General features: G+C 44.5%; 1 protein-coding gene across 1 annotated transcript; it reads right to left on the bottom strand.

Annotated features, from left to right (window-relative positions):
- Nucleotides 1-11,501: 11,501 nt before the first annotated feature.
- Nucleotides 11,502-15,436, bottom strand: ssr2 (signal sequence receptor, beta). Its single transcript, XM_004560954.3, has 6 exons — nt 15,305-15,436; nt 13,799-13,959; nt 13,440-13,538; nt 12,977-13,085; nt 12,806-12,883; nt 11,502-12,438 (listed from the first exon to the last, which is right to left on the bottom strand). The coding sequence occupies exons 2-6, from the start codon at nt 13,957-13,959 to the stop codon at nt 12,328-12,330; spliced, it is 558 nt and encodes a 185-aa protein (XP_004561011.1). The 5' UTR covers nt 15,305-15,436; the 3' UTR covers nt 11,502-12,327.
- Nucleotides 15,437-17,079: the final 1,643 nt, after the last annotated feature.

Genomic DNA, 17,079 nt, shown 5'->3' with positions numbered 1-17,079 from the left:
GAGCAACTGTAACCCACATAAATTCCTTGGGGATTAATAAAGTATTCTGATTCTGATTGTTTCAGGATGACCTGCCATTATCCAATCACACATCTGCTTACCTGCATCTTTTGCTCATTTCTCCGCCTCTACTTCTTTTTTCTAAACTGAGTACCTGATGGCTTTGAACTTTTCTTGTCCATCTTCCATAGGTTTTAATTTTGCACTCCAGTAGGAACACCCATCCCTCAACCTGAGGATCACCACAACATAACATTACAGACCTACACCTTAGTTCACAGATTCACTTTGTCTAGGGTTTATTTCTGGGATATCGCACAACCCAGGATTCAAATCATGAATACATAATGGGCTTGGATTTACATCATTATGATTGAAATGCGCTCTATCTGGAAGCAGCCGGCCCCTCCCCTTTCGACGGGTTGTGTGTGAGACTTTAAATCATCAAACTGAATGATAAATTTTAAATTGTTATTGATCCTTTATCCCGAGTCCTAAAGTGTATATTTATTTTCTTACTCTTCTTATATTTATTGTTTGTTTACTTGCACTGCTGTAACTGGAGCCTCGTCGTCTCGTCTCTATATACTGGACTGTATGTAGCGGAGATGACAATAAAGTTTACTTTGACTTCAGCAGCGAGCAGGCGCACCGAGGGCTCTCGTGCTCACTTTTCGCATATAGAATTTCAAAAAAGCATCGATGCAAATTATAAGTCTGTATCATGATGTCTGGTGTTTTCCTGTTTGTTGGTTTGTTTTTATTTTTTATTTTATTTTGCGGGTTGGTTATTAGATGCTGCTCCAGCCAGCCTGAGACTCCCCCGCCGCCCCGCCCTCTCCTCCCTGTGCCGCATGCAGCAGGTGCACCTCACAAACGGAGGGCGCCCTTACTCCCAGCAAATGGGCGACAGAAAACCGATCGGTGCCTATGCCATTCCCAATATGCACTGGCGTGATGTCGGGGCAGCATGAGTACGAACAAATTGTTGTGTTTTTTTTTTTTTTGACGATGCCCCTGATGCCGCCCCCCACCACGATGCTGCCCTGGGCAAACGCCCATGTCGCCCGTATCAAAAACCGCTACTGTACGAGATAATATACACAGTAGTGAGGCCAAGAAGAATCAGCCATGATATGAGATGACCGTGAACGTTCTGGAATGTGGCAAGAATAAGTCCTGTCTCCGTCACTTATGGATGCTTTTGGAGGGGTGCGCATGTTCTGATTTAGGACTCGGAGGGCCTGAGGGTAGAAGCTCCTCCTGAGCTTCTCTGTTTTTGCCCAGGTGGTGCAGAACCTTCTGCCTGATTGCAGAAGTTGGGACAGATTGTTGCTGCGATAGGATGGGTCCTTCAATAGCTGCTCTAGACCAGCATCTCCTGGTGTAGATGTCCTGTAGGGCGGGAAGAACAGTCCTGCAGCAGCGTTCAGCCACACAGATCACTCTCTGAAGAGCTTTCTGATCCTTAACACAGCTGTTCCCATGCCAGGATGCGATGTTATGTGTAAGGATGCTCTCCACAGCACCTGTATAGAAAGTCCTGGGGATCACTGGAGAGACCCAGGACTTCCTCAGTTGTCGGAGATGGTACAGGTGCTGCCTAGCCTATTTGGACTGGACCTGAATGTGAGCAGACCATGTCAGGTCTGAGGAGATGTGGACACTGAGATACTTGAAGGACCACACCCTCTCCACTGGAGCTCCGTTGATGATAAGGGGCTTGTAGACTCTATGCTTACTCCTGAAGTCCACCACCAGCTCATTGGTCTTGCGGATGTTCAGCTGGAGGTGGTTGTCCTGGCACCACGATGCCAGATTCTTCACCTCATCCAAGTAGGCTGCCTCACCGTTGTTGGAGATGGCGCCCAACACCACTGTGTCATCAGCAAACATTACAATGGTGTTGGAGCTTATGGAATGTCAATTGAGCAATAGATTCCAGTCTACCATCCCAACCATCTTTGGAAAACCCGTTAAGAGCTTGGTGAAAATGTTCTAGAGCACACTTAAAGATGGAGCAGCTGTTCCTTGTGAGGAGCTTGAGGGTCGGCTGAAGAAACTGGCAAAAAAGGTCTTTTGAGAAATGTTAGAATGGTTATACTAACATGGCATCCTGCCAAGAATTCTTTGGCCCCTGCTGATTTATGAGTGCCCCATATCCACCACTGAGGGTCAGTCTCAGAAGAAGAGTTTGACCAGCATAGTTGTCTATGGAAATAGCGGCAAATTAAGGCTCGTCTTGAAATCCATTCTGGAGGAGTTCAAGGTTTTGTGCATCAGGAAACTAGTACAGTACAATGAATCAATTACTCCATGATGCAGATGTGAACAGATGGTAACATGCACTGTTCTGCTGTGCTATATACAAATATCAAAAATAAATAAGGATTATATATTTACAGTGTGGGTTATTGCACGTATTAAATATTGCACAGTAGTGATGGTAATTTGCATAGTCTGTGTATAGAGGGTTGGGGGTCAGTGCGTGTGAGTTCAGGGTGGTTATGGCTTTTGGAAAGTGTTGAAATCTCCCAATTCTTTGAATCTTTGGGCTGAAGGAAGGACAATACTCGGTGTATAAATGCTCAATCAACAATCATTTATTTCCATACAATTCAACAGTCAGAGCATTACAACGTCCGGACGGGAGAGATGCTACCAGAGGGTCAGGCACATGTCTCAAAATGGTGACGGGTTGCTCAGCTTTTTATACTCTCTAGTGGCCCCCAGCTAGTCGTAAAAGCCAAAACATCACATTCTTTCTCTGTTACAGCGCCTAAGTTATGACCTCGGCAGTTGTTTCTCTGCTTTCTGTAAGGTGGGGGTATGGAATGTGGTCTGTCTATCTCCCCTGTCTTTAGACACAGAGTCTCCTGCTTACAATCTTCTCTTCATGATTCAACAATTAAGCATGTCAAGAAAACAGTGTAACACATTCCCAGCAGATCAAGGATACAGAGTGATGCACATTTATCTAATGAACTAATATGTGAATATGTTCTGTTAACTCAAAAGTATAACGAGAACTAAACTACATACAGCTCACACACTCTATATTAAAGGGTATAATGTGATCTACAGCAGTATTCTAATTCAACTACTTTGATTACATATATAAGGTAACATATAATAACAGAATAATCTAACAAAAGAAACTGTTCTTGAGTCTGTTAGTCTTTGTACTGATGCACCTGTAGCACTTTCCTGAGGACAGCAGTTTGAACAGGTCAAAACCAGGGTGGAAGCTGTCCTTGATGATGCTCTCTGCTGAGCTCTGCTCTGCTGAGCAAGCCAGGGAGGTATAAATGTCCATCAGGGAGGGGGGAGGGCAGCAAATGATCTTCTGTGCTGCCTTGGTAAATGGTAAATGGCAAATGGCCTGTATTTGTATAGCGCTTTACTAGTCCCTAAGGACCCCAAAGCGCTTTACATATCCAGTCATCCACCCATTCACACACACATTCACACACTGATGATGGCAGCTACATTGTAGCCACAGCCACCCTGGGGCGCACTGATAGAGGCGAGGCTGCCGGACACTGGCGCCACCAGGCCCTCTGACCACCACCAGTGGGTGAAGTGTCTTGCCCAAGGACACAACGATCGAGACTGTCCAACCTTCCGATTACAAGGCGAACTCCCAACTCTTGAGCCACGATCCCTAACTACTCTTTGAAACCTCTCCCTGTCTGCCATGATGCTCCCGTACAATACTGTGATACAGTATGTCAGCAAGCTCTGGACGAGCAGTAGAAGGTCAGCAGCAGTTTGGAGTTCTGGTTGGGTTTCCTAAGGACCCTCAAAAACTTCAGCCACTGCTGAGCCTTGTTGCCAACCGCTCTGTGATGTCTGTCCAGGAGATGTCAGCAGAGATGAGGACGCCACTAAACCAGAAGGTGTGGGTCACACTCACTGTTGATGTACAGGGCCGTTTAAGTCAGTGCTGTGCCTCCTGAAGTCGACAATGACCTCTTTCAGAGGAACTACAGTAACCAGAGTCACACGCAATGAAGATTATTGTTATCTTAACAAGATAATCGACCTCTGTGAGAGCTGAGTTGGGCAGCTGCACAGTGTTGGCACAAGCCAATGAAGAAGATAACAGTGGATGAATTATATCCTTAAACTTAGTTAAAGCAATTTCAGAAAGGTATCTAGTGTAAATGGCCTGTATTTATATAGCGCTTTACTAGTCCCTAAGGACCCCAAAGCGCTTTACATATCCAGTCATCCACACATTCACACACTGGTGATGGCAAGCTACATTGTAGCCACAGCCACCCTGGGGCGCACTGACAGAGGCGAGGCTGCCGGACACTGGCGCCACCGGGCCCTCTGACCACCACCAGTAGGCAACGGGAGAAGTGCCTTGTCCAAGGACACAACGACCGAGACTGTCCAAGCCAGGGCTCAATCCGGCAACCTTCCGATTACAAGGCGAACGCCCAACTCTTGAGCCACGATCGCCCAATACTGTGATGAAATCTATTCCCCACTGCTATGTAATACATTATTGTAAATTTAAATGTCATTAGGAAATGATCAGACAAAAGAGGATTTTCAAGAAATACTGTTAAATGTTCAGTTTCTATGCCATGTCTCAGAACAAGATTTAGAGTGTGATTAAATGATGAGCAGGAGGTGTAAAGAACACAGTTTTGTGGAGCAGTCAGGGAGGAATCATCTACTTCTGAATGTGAATAAGACCAAAGCTTTGGTGATCGACTTTAGAAGGTAGAAGACGGATCCATCCCAGGTCAGGATTAGTTACAAGACCAACACAAAAGTATACAAGGAGGAGGATTTCAAGATGGCGCCGAGTATGGCAGCCTCGTCGTGAGCTCCCCCAAGCAACGGCTTTCTTCTGTGTTTAATTTTACTTTTCCTTTATTTTTTCACGAGCAGCACTTGTCTCCTTGTGTACGACCGACAAACCTTACTGGACATAAAAGACGGTCTTTCTTATAACTTTCCGGAGTTCAAGTTTTGCAACACGGACGCTCCGTTTGCAGACCCCCCATTCATCTCACCTGAGACGCCTTTGTTCTCTGGCCCTGGAGGCCGCAAACGCCGACGCAGAGGGAGAAGATCTGGCGTTCTGGTTCGACTGAGACGGCGCACTTACAGACCACCGTTACCCAGTTTATTACTGGCTAATATGCAGTCTCTGGAGAACAAGCTGTGCGAGCTTCGGGCACGGATCTCATTCCAGCGAGAGATGCGGGACTGCTGCGTGATCTGCCTCACAGAAACCTGGCTATCGGACAAGGTACCGGACTCCGCAATACAACTGCCGGGGTTCTCTGTGCACCACGCGGACAGGTCACAGGATCTTACTGGGAAAAGCAGAGGCGGTGGTGTGTGTTGCATGATCAACAACAGCTGGTGTGATTATGCGAACGTGCACCCGGTCAAATCCTTCTGCTCACCGGACCTGGAGTACCTGATGATTAAGTGCCGGCCATTCTGGCTACCGAGGGAATTTACAGCAGTGATTATTACGGCTGTTTACATTCCCCCACAAGCCGACACTGACCGAGCACTCAGGGAACTGTACAGCGCGATCAGCAGCGAGGAAACCGCACACCCAGAGGCAGCGTTTATCACAGCCGGAGACTTTAATAAGGGAAACCTGAAGAAAGTCTCACCCAAACTCCACCAACACATCCATTTTAACACGCGTGGAAACCGGCTACTCGACCACTGTTACACCTCTTTCCGGGATGCGTACAAAGCCCTCCCCCGCGCCCCATTCGGCCAATCAGATCACTGCTCCATCCTGCTCCTGCCCGCCTACAGGCAGAAGCTGAAACAGGAAGCTCCAACCCGGAGGGCGGTGCACTGTTGGACGGACCAATTGGAGTCTGCGCTGCGGGACTGTTTTGATCACGCGGACTGGGAAATGTTTCACGTGGCCGCCAGAGACATTGATGAATACACAGACTCAGTCTGCGGATTTATCAGGAAATGCGTGGAAGATGTCGTCCCATCCAGAACAGTCAAATCCTTCCCAAATCAAAAACCCTGGATTAACGGAGATGTTCGCGCGGCACTGGCGGCACTGAACACCGCCTTTGCCTCCGCGAACACATCGGACTACAAACACGCACATTACCAACTCCGGAAGACGATCAAAGCAGCCAAACGTGAGTACAGGGACAGGGTGGAGCAACAGTTTGACAACCCTCGGAGTATGTGGCAGGGACTAAACACGATCGCAGACTTTAGAGGGAAAACCAGCACACCGCAGACCACGGCCTCTCTGTGTGAGGATCTAAACGTATTCTACGCTAGATTCGACACAGCGAACACCATGAGACCGGACAGTGTGCGCACCGCAGATGACGTCAGTGCGCACACTGTGTCTGAGGAGGATGTGCGGAAGTGCTTCAGGAAGGTGAACGCGCGCAAAGCTACTGGTCCGGATGGGATTCCCGGCCGCGTCCTCAAGTCATGCGCGGCTCAGCTGGCTGGAGTGTTCACACACATTTTCAACCTTTCCCTCTCTCTGTCTGTAGTCCCAGCCTGCTTCAAAATGGCCACCATCGTCCCTGTACCCAAATCCTCCACCATCTCCTCATTGAACGACTGGCGACCTGTAGCCCTGACCCCCATCGTAAGCAAATGCTTCGAGAAGCTGGTCAGGGACTTCATCTGCTCTGCACTACCCGACTCACTGGACCCTCTACAGTTTGCATACCGCCACAACAGGTCCACTGATGATGCCATAGCCCTGACACTACACACTGCCCTGTCACACCTGGAGAAGAGAGACACGTATGTGAGGATGCTGTTTGTAGATTACAGCTCAGCATTCAATACCATCGTTCCCTCGAAGCTGGACAGGAAACTGCAGGATCTAGGACTGAGCAGCTCCCTCTGCAGCTGGATCCTTAGCTTCCTGTCTGACAGACGCCAGGTGGTCAGACTGGGCAGCATCACCTCATCCCCCATCACACTGAACACTGGTGCTCCACAGGGGTGTGTACTGAGCCCTCTCCTGTACTCACTCTACACCTACGACTGCACAGCCACTAACAGCTCCAACATCATTGTGAAGTTTGCGGACGACACTACAGTGGTGGGTCTTATCACCAACGGTGATGAGACGGCTTACAGGGAGGAGGTCAGCGCCCTGACCCACTGGTGTCAAGACAACCATCTCACCCTCAACGTCGCAAAGACAAAGGAGTTGATAGTGGACTTCCGGAGGTGCAGAGAAGTACACACCCCCATCACCATCAACGGCGCTGCTGTGGAGAGAGTGAGCAGCTTCCGGTTCCTTGGAGTACATCTGGCTGAGGATCTTACGTGGTCAGTACACACAAACAAAACAGTGAAGAAGGCCCAGCAGCGCCTCTTCTTTCTCAGGAGACTGAAAAGATTCGGCATGAGCCCCCGCATCCGCAGGACCTTCTATCACTGTGCCATTGAGAGCATCCTCACTGGATGCATCACCACCTGGTATGGCAACAGCACCGCCTACAACTGCAAAGCTCTCCAGCGAGTAGTGCGGTGCTCTGAACGGATAATTGGAGGTGAGCTTCCCTCCCTCCAAGACATCTACAGGAAGCGCTGCCTGAGGAAAGCGGGGAGGATCATCAAGGACTCCAGTCACCCCAGCCATAAACTGTTCAGACTGCTTCCATCAGGAAGGAGGTTCTGCAGCATCCGGTCCCGTACCAGCAGACTGAGAGACAGCTTCTTCCACCAGGCCATCAGACTGCTGAACACGTCATAGACACCTCAGCTTCACTACTGGAACTTTAACATTATGCACTCCACACTGTATATAAATGCCACTTGTTTTGCACATATTCAACTCTGTATATTTTTATATATTTTATTATTATTATTATTATTATTTTTTTTTTTTACTATTTAATTTGTAAAAATGTGTATACACACACACACACACACACACACACACACACACACACACACACACACACGTAGGAAAATATTTAGTATACACATCCAGAAATGCATACACTATTATATATTGTACATATATTTATTAGTTTCAGGTTGGCCATTCTTGTATTTTGCTCGTTTGTGTTGTTGTGTTTGCACATCTCTGTTGCTTGTGGGGCTCGCACACAAGAATTTCACTCGCATGTGCTGTGCCAGTGTGCCTGCACATGTGATGTGACAATAAAAGTGATTTGATTTGATTTGATTTGACAAATGGATAAGCAGGTTACCTGTGGCTTCAGCAGGGCTGGACCGGAACCAAAAATAATAATAATTTTTTTTAATCAAATGTTTATAAAAACCTGACATATACCTTCTGTCACCATGTGTTATCTCTGTCAAAGCTCTCACTTCTGAATTTATTGATTCAAATGGCACATAAGATACATTTGTACATATAGCTCCTCGGTAAGGCATGAAAAGTTGGAACATTACTTGTAACAAACATTTGATTTGCAAATGTCCATCTTGGAAGTCTAAGCAAAATTCTAAATGCACCCTGAAAGTCTACCTGCAGTTTTTTCATTATGACTTGACTATAATTACACCAAATGAGTCATATAGAAAGAGGTACAATAGGCTTGAAAAAGAGCCACTTTAACATCATCTGTGCACATGTAAAATTTACGTGCCTGGGTTGCTTTAGCTGTATGTTTTGGGTCATTGTCCATCTGTCCATTGTCCATCCAAGTAACTTCTTCAGTCTCAGCTGAAGAAGGGAAACCTGCAGTCAGCTGAGACTGAAGAAGACACTTGAGGGTGGAGAATTTGTCTGACAGACAGCTCAGCCAAACAGAGAACAAACATCCTCGCTAAAGGGTTGAATTTTGCTGTGACGCCGAGACAAATCCCGCTATTGGAACTCTTTTCAGCCACAGAAACAGCAATTCGAAACAACAATATTGCAGACATGTAAGCTGCGAAGCCACCAGCATCCAACATCAGCATGGAGGAGAGGAAGGCACACACAATGACAGCAACATTATTATCCTTCCGGCAGACAAGGGTAGGTGCACGGTTTTGCTAAACCAGAAAGACTATCATGAGAACATTTTGTCACTGCTCAGTGGCAAAAATACTTATGAGCCCCTAAAGTGCTCCAGGAAGTGGTTACAGGAAGAGGGTGATAGACTGTCTGAAGCAGTTAAAACAAGACAATGCTATTGACGGGACCTCATACCACAGGCTATAACCAGACGAATCTACATCAAGTCTGTGTGGTTTACCGAAGATACATAAACAGGGTGGACCTTTAAGACTGATTGTCTGTATGATCAACTCAGTCACCTATAACATCTCTAAGTTTCTGGCTTCGATCCTCAACCCGCTGGTAGGCAGCCCTGAACACCACATCCAGAACACCTTGGATTTTGTTGAGAAGGTGAGAGATGTCATTATGGAGGCAGATGAAACAATGGTCTTGTACGATGTTACATCTCTCTTCACTCGCATCCCAGTCACGGACGTGTTGGAGGTAGTTCGTAAGAGATTACAGGATGACCCCCAACCTCAGCAACAGGACCACTCTCAGCATCGACCAAGTTCCAAGTTCCAAGTTGCTTTTGGAACTGTGTTTTAATTCCTCCTATTTCAAATACAAGGGTCAGCACTATAGGCAGAAATATGGGTGTGCCATGGGTTCACCAGTTTCACCTATCGTGGCCAAATTGTACATGGAAAAGTGGAAAAGAGGGCTTTGTTATCCTACCCGGTCCAGTTGAGATGCATTTTTTCTAAATACCGAGTCTCTGTGGCTTTTAAACCCCAAAACACACTGCACCAAAAACTGGTCCACCCCAAGGATCGGATCCCCCGACACAAACAGAATAATATAGTACACTGTTAAGTGCCAGGATTTATACATTGGGGAAACCAAGCAACCACTGGCAAAGCGGATGGCACAGCACAGGAGAGCTACCTTGGCAGGCCAGGACTCCGCAGTCTATTCACATCTACAGGCCAGTGGACACTCTTTCAAGGATGAGGATGTACACACACTGGACCGGGAGGAACGCTGGTTTGAGCGCAGAGTCAAGGAGGCCATTTACGTGAAAAGGGAAAGACCATCTCTGAATCGAGGAGGGGGCCTAAGGGTACATCTTTCGCAATTTTACAGTGCTGTGATACTCATAAACCACTCATAAGACTGAGGCTTATGAGTGGCTTGCACCTTGCAGTGAACCTGCATGAAAGTAAGCCCTGTAATACCTTTCATGCAGTCTTCTCTTTATGGTAGACTTGGATATTGATATGCCTACCTCCTGGAGAGTGTTGTTCACTTGGTTGGCTGTTGTGAAGGGTTTTCTCTTCACCATGGAAATGATTCTGTGATCATCCACCGCTGTTGTCTTCTGTGGACGTCCAGGTCTTTTTGCATTGCCGAGTTCACCAGTGCTTTCTTTTTTTTTCTTTCCAAACTTTAGATTTTGCCACTTCTACTATTGTAGCAATTTTCTTGGATTGATTTTTTTCTGTTTTGGGAGTTTACCTCTTCACTCGCATGGAGAGGTTCTTTTGACTGCTGTTGACAGTCTATCACAGATTCTGTCAGCAAAGCCTTCCAAATGCAAGCACCACACCTCAGATCAACTCAAGCCTTTTATCTGCTTAACTGATAATAACATAACGAAGGAATTGCCCACAACTGCCCATGAAATAGCCTGTAAGACAACTGTCCAATTACTTTTGGTCCATTTAAAAAGAGGGTGGCACAGCTGAAACTCCTAAACCCCTCATCTAATATGAATGTAGATACCCTCAAATTAAGCTGAGAGTCTACACGTTATGTCAATGTCCATTATATAACTATACTTACAATATGTTTCAGTAAACAGGTAAAAACAACAACAACCTAAACTTGGTGTCTGTGTCCAAATATATCTGGACCTAACTGTACACTCTGGCTATCAGCAGTGGCTCATGGTCAAAGCAGCCATTCATTTTACTGAAGCCTTGAATCTTTCCCTTCCTAATTATGTCCCTCCATCTATTTTCATCTTCCTCTCTTCCACAGATGGTGCAGCAGCAGCCCCCTGTGACTGTGAGGCCTGATTACAAGTTGTTACTGGCTGTTGCTGGTACTACTGTTCACAGTGCAGCAGCCCTGATAGCTAACGTGTCGTTAATCTGACACATTTTGCTGGATCTGCTTTTATTGTTTTCTCTCAGTTTTTCAGCTCCACCTTTTTAGGCTGGTCCATCGACCCAAGTGTCTTGGCCCACCAGGAAAATGCCCGGTATGCCAGATGACCAGCCGAGCCCTGGACTTCAGCATGTGCAGCAAAATGTTTCATAATCCTGACTACACTCTGCACCATTTTCTGCAAAGGCAGTGGATTACTTCCACTGCCACAAGATTGGATATTTGACATCTTTTTAAACTATGTGCAATAACGTTTTATAATACATCTATCCAGTATTGAAATATCTGCTCTTAAATTTTGACATTTAAAATTGTACTTTCATTTTTTTCCCTGTTATATATTTGCTTGATGTAACAAAACAGAATGCAACAGAAAGAAAAATAACCTTAAGTTTTTATTTATGGGAATGATATAAACTGGAAACAGGGAATGCAAACCCCCAGAAATGAATCAGGCTCAGCTTTAAAAAAACAAAACATGTACCTTGTTTTCATTTATTTTGAACTTAAACAACGGGCTCCAAATGTCATATCAGCTCATTAGAAACACACACTGCAAATACAAGCAGCTGTTTACAGTAGTAACCCCCATTAGCCAGTTCCCATTGTAGGAGTTTAGAACATGCGTGCTGAAGGATTCACCAGACTCATGAGTTGCAGTGCAATTACAGCAATGGAGGGAATGGAGCATGGGCACATTATTCCATGATGTTTGTGTCGTCTCCTTTAGGCTGACTGCTGAATTGCTCTTTTTCATCTTAGTCTATTTGGTGAATTTCATGTTACTGAAGGCAATATCTGACAGAGATTATTACTTAGCTAACTTGTGAATGATTAAACCGGTAGCCAACCAGCCTTACTCTCAAGCCCTCCACAATAGAACCCACGGTTTCCTCCCAAAAAGGGTCATGAAAGACACCTGGCAGGTCCTGTTACTCAGATCATCTCACTAGTTGTGATGGAAAACAGCATAATGTAATTGTTTCGTCACATGAACTATTTGCAGATAAAGAGATGCCACACGATTTTCACCTTCTACTTCTTGCTCCAAAGTTCTCTTAAATATTCTGTTCGATCAAACCACAATCAAGTCCATTGGTCACCAAGTTTTCGTTTTCACCCCAAGTATGGGCAATGTTTTTTTTTTACAAAACCCTTTTATTTCCCTTCCCATCCCCAACCCCATTCTTGAAAAGAGCAAAGATGTTTCAGTTCTTCTTGCTCTTGGGCGAATCGTATTTCCTCTTGCTGGAGTACCAGAGAAGCAGAGGGATGCCGATGGAGGGTAGCGTCATCACACCAAATGCAGCCCAGTCCAACTAAAGACAGACACACGGAGCAGTGAGTGAAGTGTTAGAGGACTGTTCTGGCAAATGCAAAAACTTCAGTCTATCAGCCATGAATCGAGACACTATGTGAACAGTGGTATCAAGGAACTCTGTTGTTGTGGAGACTTTAATTTAGTTTATCAACATGCACTACTCGTACTAAAAAGTACTTCTTGTGCTATATGCAAAAATTTGTCAGTGTAGATACAGTAAATTCCAATTTTAGCTGAAATTAACAACCCAATAAAGATCCTTAGAGGTTTACAAAATTCCACCAGCCTCAATTTACTTTGATCAGCATAGGCCAGTGGACTCAGGTGCCATAATGAGCGAGCCTCAATCTGTTTTTAACACTTACATAGTGTGGAGAGAAGCGCCGGTCAAACTCTCGCTGAGCCAAGATTCCTCCCTGTCCAGGAGCACTGGAGTAGCCAACCTGCAGGAAGGGAAGGAGGGGACACTTTAGCTTCCAACACATCACTATGGACTGTAAATGCTTTGACTCACTAAGGACTTTAACTGCTTTTACCACAACTTGTCCTCCCTCCTGAACCAGGTAGCTGACGGTAGCAGAGGTAAAATTAAAGTATCCAGCCTTCAAGGGGCGCAACACCACTGTGTGAGAGACGTTGCTGGCTCTAAAAGTTTCAGAGTTAAGAATGATGACTTGGAGAAAGAGCCCATCTATGGTTATTTAAACCAACTTAAATCTAATTCCTGCATTCCTGGTTCATTAAGGCCTCTGTCTTATGAACCATGAAGAGTGAATACTTCTTTAGGTTCAGCGGCCTGAAAAGCTATCATTTCAGTATTTGGTCCTACTGTGTAAGATGATATAACTGTGGTGCAAAAAATAGGCTGCCATACAGACACCCAGTAACTTATGTTTGATTAAGAATTTAAGATCAAACTCCCATTAAGCCACAATTAATGCGTCAAAAATAGCTCAAGTTTGATAGTGCCAGTGAGAAGTCATGTTACTGCAAGGATACGGTGCAATCCTGTCCCATTTCACATTCAGCATTCCGGAAACAATTCCAAAATCTTCAGGAGGAAAAGAATCATCAGATAGCTCCACCTCTAGAGCTGCACTGCGGAGACAAACCAGAGGATGACATTTAGTCACACAGTATGCACTAAACATTTTATCAGGTCTTGACAAGCTCTCAAGCAGTTCACATTTCAACAATTCTGAAAACGTCTTGATAATGTTCAAACGTACTGATAAAGTGATTATTAAACAGCAGTTTGTTAAGAAACAACTGAATAAAATAATTCTGTGTCGTTTGGTTTTCTGTGTGTATTCATTTGTACAGTTATCTGATTTACAGCAGCTGTCCAGATATCTGACCTGGAGCCCACGTTGTAGATGCTGTACTGGAGGGTCAGGTCGCGGCCCTCCACAGCATAGCGGTTCAGGAGGGATTTGGAGGCCAACAAACGGGCGCCCTCTTCTCCTGAGCCCAGAGCCAGCAGAGAAAGGATTACAAACACGTGCAGCATCCTGGTCATCTGGTCAAAACAAACAAACAACAAAACAAAAAAGGGAAATTAACTGGAGTTAGGAGGAGAATACGATGGACTACAAAGTATGGTGAAACTATAGCCAGGAGTCCAGGCTGGTTTTGAAATAAAACAATATGCGGTAGTGTCCAGGTATCCAACTAAATTTAGCATAAACAACAAAAAAGAAAGGGGAAAACAATCTGCAGTCAGTCTTTAAACGGAGACTACTTCCTGAAGTCCACGATCAGTTCCTTGGCAAAGACCAAGGAACTGATCGTGGACTTCAGGAAGACCAGGAAACACTTGACCCCTGTTTCAATCCAGGGGGTCAGTGTTGACATTGTGGAGGACTATAAATACCTTGGAGTACACATTGACAATAAACTGGACTGGGCTAAAAACACCACAGCACTTTACAGGAAGGGCCAGAGTCGTCTCTATTTTTTGAGGCGACTGAGGTCCTTCAACATCTGCCAGAAAATGCTGAGGATTTTCTATGAGTCTGTGGTGGCCAGTGCGATCCTCTATGCTGTTGCATGCTGGGGGAGCAGGCTGAGGGTCGCAGATGCCAACAGACTTAATAAACTGATCCGTAAGGCCAGCAATGTTGTGGGGATGGAGCTGGACTCCCTCAAGGTGGTGTCGGAGAGGCGGATGCTGTCCAAGATAAAGACAATGTTGGATAACACCTCCCACCCACTCCATGACATGTTGGTCAGTCACAGGAGCTCGTTCAGTGAGAGACTGAGATTACCGAAAAGCACCACTGAACGACACAGGAAATCATTCCTGCCTGTGGCCATCTCCCTGTACAACGCATCCACTTAACACACTGTTTGCTGCTACAGCTACACATGTTTCTTTCCAAATATTTATTTATAAGTGACTTATGTATGTATGTATGTATATATATGTATATATTGTACTATTCTTAGTTAGCGTATTGTCTGTCTTGTCTTAATGTTGGTTTAAAATGGAGCACTGTAACAAAAAATAATTTCCCCCAGGGATCAATAAAGTATTCTGATTCTGATTTATCTTAGGTTTGACTTTCAAAAGACGAAAGAAAAATCGCGACTGGGAGGTAATTTTAAAAGGCTGTTACGATATGTTACTAATGAAGTGTCCGGCTTCAAGTCAGAGTGCTCAACACTAACCGGTGCTTACGTGGACCAAAGGAGTCACATCTTCATTTGCGTTAGTAAGAAAATTATAGTAAGTAACAACGCTTTATGTCTAACAGGCGTTTCATAGATTCGCTGTATATTAACAATATGTCCGTTCCTAAAATAAAACATTAGTAAATTATAACGCTGAAGCTTTAAAAGAAAAACAGGAAGAGATTTTTTACCTTCCTCTAGTTCTCTTCAAATGGCAGAAAGTAAAGGAGCTAGTCAAGCGCATGCTCAGAAGCTTAAAGCCTGTTTTTACATGACGTGTACCGAGGGGGAGTTAAAGAAGCCTGCAAACTGCAGCGCCCCTGGTGTTCGGGAGGGAGATAGGAGTCATTCGAAACGAACGTAGCTCATTATGCAGAAGTAGCTGGACTGCCTGTTCCGGTGTTGTGCCAAAAAGTGATTGTCTGCCAAAAACTGATTTCCAGTGTTTCTGTGTATTTTTTATGTGTAATATCTTTACGTATGTTCGTAAATAGACTTCGGTGAACAGGGGATACAAAGGGGTTACATAAAGAATTAAAAAATTATCTGTTTTTTAAGTATCTTTACAACTTGTACTTACATTATAACCAATCCGGTCCTTTATCCCCACTTAAAATATTTTTACAGAACTATTGTAATATTTGCTGCCATTTTTGCTGTCCTGTTGGGCAACTTACTCTTACAAAATACATTTTTAATGTTAATGAGATTTTTTTTACTGCATAAATAAAGGTTATATAAAAGTCGCTGCCAAAAACTGATTGCGGCTTGTATCTTGCTACACGAATGTTGTTTGTGGCTCAAGATGACTTTATGTCATCCATAAGGGATGCATTTGACATATGTTTCACATATTATAGCCCAACAAGTTACTTATAGCACTTTAAATATGAGCAATCGCTTTTTGGCAAATACCGGAAATCAGTTTTTGGCAGACAATCACTTTTTGGCACAACACCGGCCCTGTAAAAGTACTTGTTGATCAGTTGAATTTTCATACATATAAAACGGTTTATGTACAAAATATAATTCATTGAGAATAAAATTCTCACTGCAGGTTCTCTGATCTTAATAAGATAACTCTTTATTGTCATTGCACAGTCATACATAGTACAATAGTACAATGAGATTGGAAAACTGTCCTACGTCGGCACTACATATAACACGACACGATATGACACATCACAACGCAACACAAACAACACAATGCTCACAGACAAGACCCTCCGTGAATACATGCATTACATTATATTTGCATATAGAAATGAAAAATGAAATAATGGATTGGATTTATATAGCGCTTTTCAAGGCACCCAAAGCGCTTTACAATGCAATTATTCATTCACTCTCACATTCACACACTGGTGGAGGCAGCTACAGTTGTAGCTACAGCATGCCCTGGGGCAGACTGACAGAAGCGAGGCTGCCAATACTCCCAAAACTTGCATTTCTAATCCTAGGACTTCAAAGGCTGTAAATGATTTTTGGTTATACTTTATACATGAATCAAAAACAAATGCAGGCATTCATCAGTTTGCCTTTGGATTCTATTTGTCAAACCTTTATGTAATTCATTCATTTGAAAATGTTCTCATTTTTGTATCATCACTTGGGCTCTGCTGTGCTACCATGCCAACAGAATCTGGTGATAATTCAGTGTCAATATTCGCATCAAGATGTTCCTTCCCAGCCACTCTGCTTTCATCTATTATCAGATGATAGCAGATGCTTATCTGATACCGTATCAGCATTTCCTGTAACACTCAAAGATGCCACCAAAGGTTTCCAGAACTACCTTGTCCCCTGCCTGTAGATGCTAAATATGCATGTACCTTTTTTTCCCCAATATATACATGTTGCCCACATAGACCGCGAAGGTCCTCCGAAGGATGCAGCCGGTGTTTTGGGACACAGCTTGCGTTTTCTTCGTTTACTTCGTCCACAGGTAAACGCAAAAACTGAGTTT

Source organism: Maylandia zebra, linkage group LG22, assembly GCF_041146795.1.
Source record: "Maylandia zebra isolate NMK-2024a linkage group LG22, Mzebra_GT3a, whole genome shotgun sequence".
Classification (NCBI taxonomy): domain Eukaryota; kingdom Metazoa; phylum Chordata; class Actinopteri; order Cichliformes; family Cichlidae; genus Maylandia; species Maylandia zebra.
Note: the sequence above shows the minus strand (reverse complement) of the source record. Positions and strands in the feature narration are given on the sequence as shown.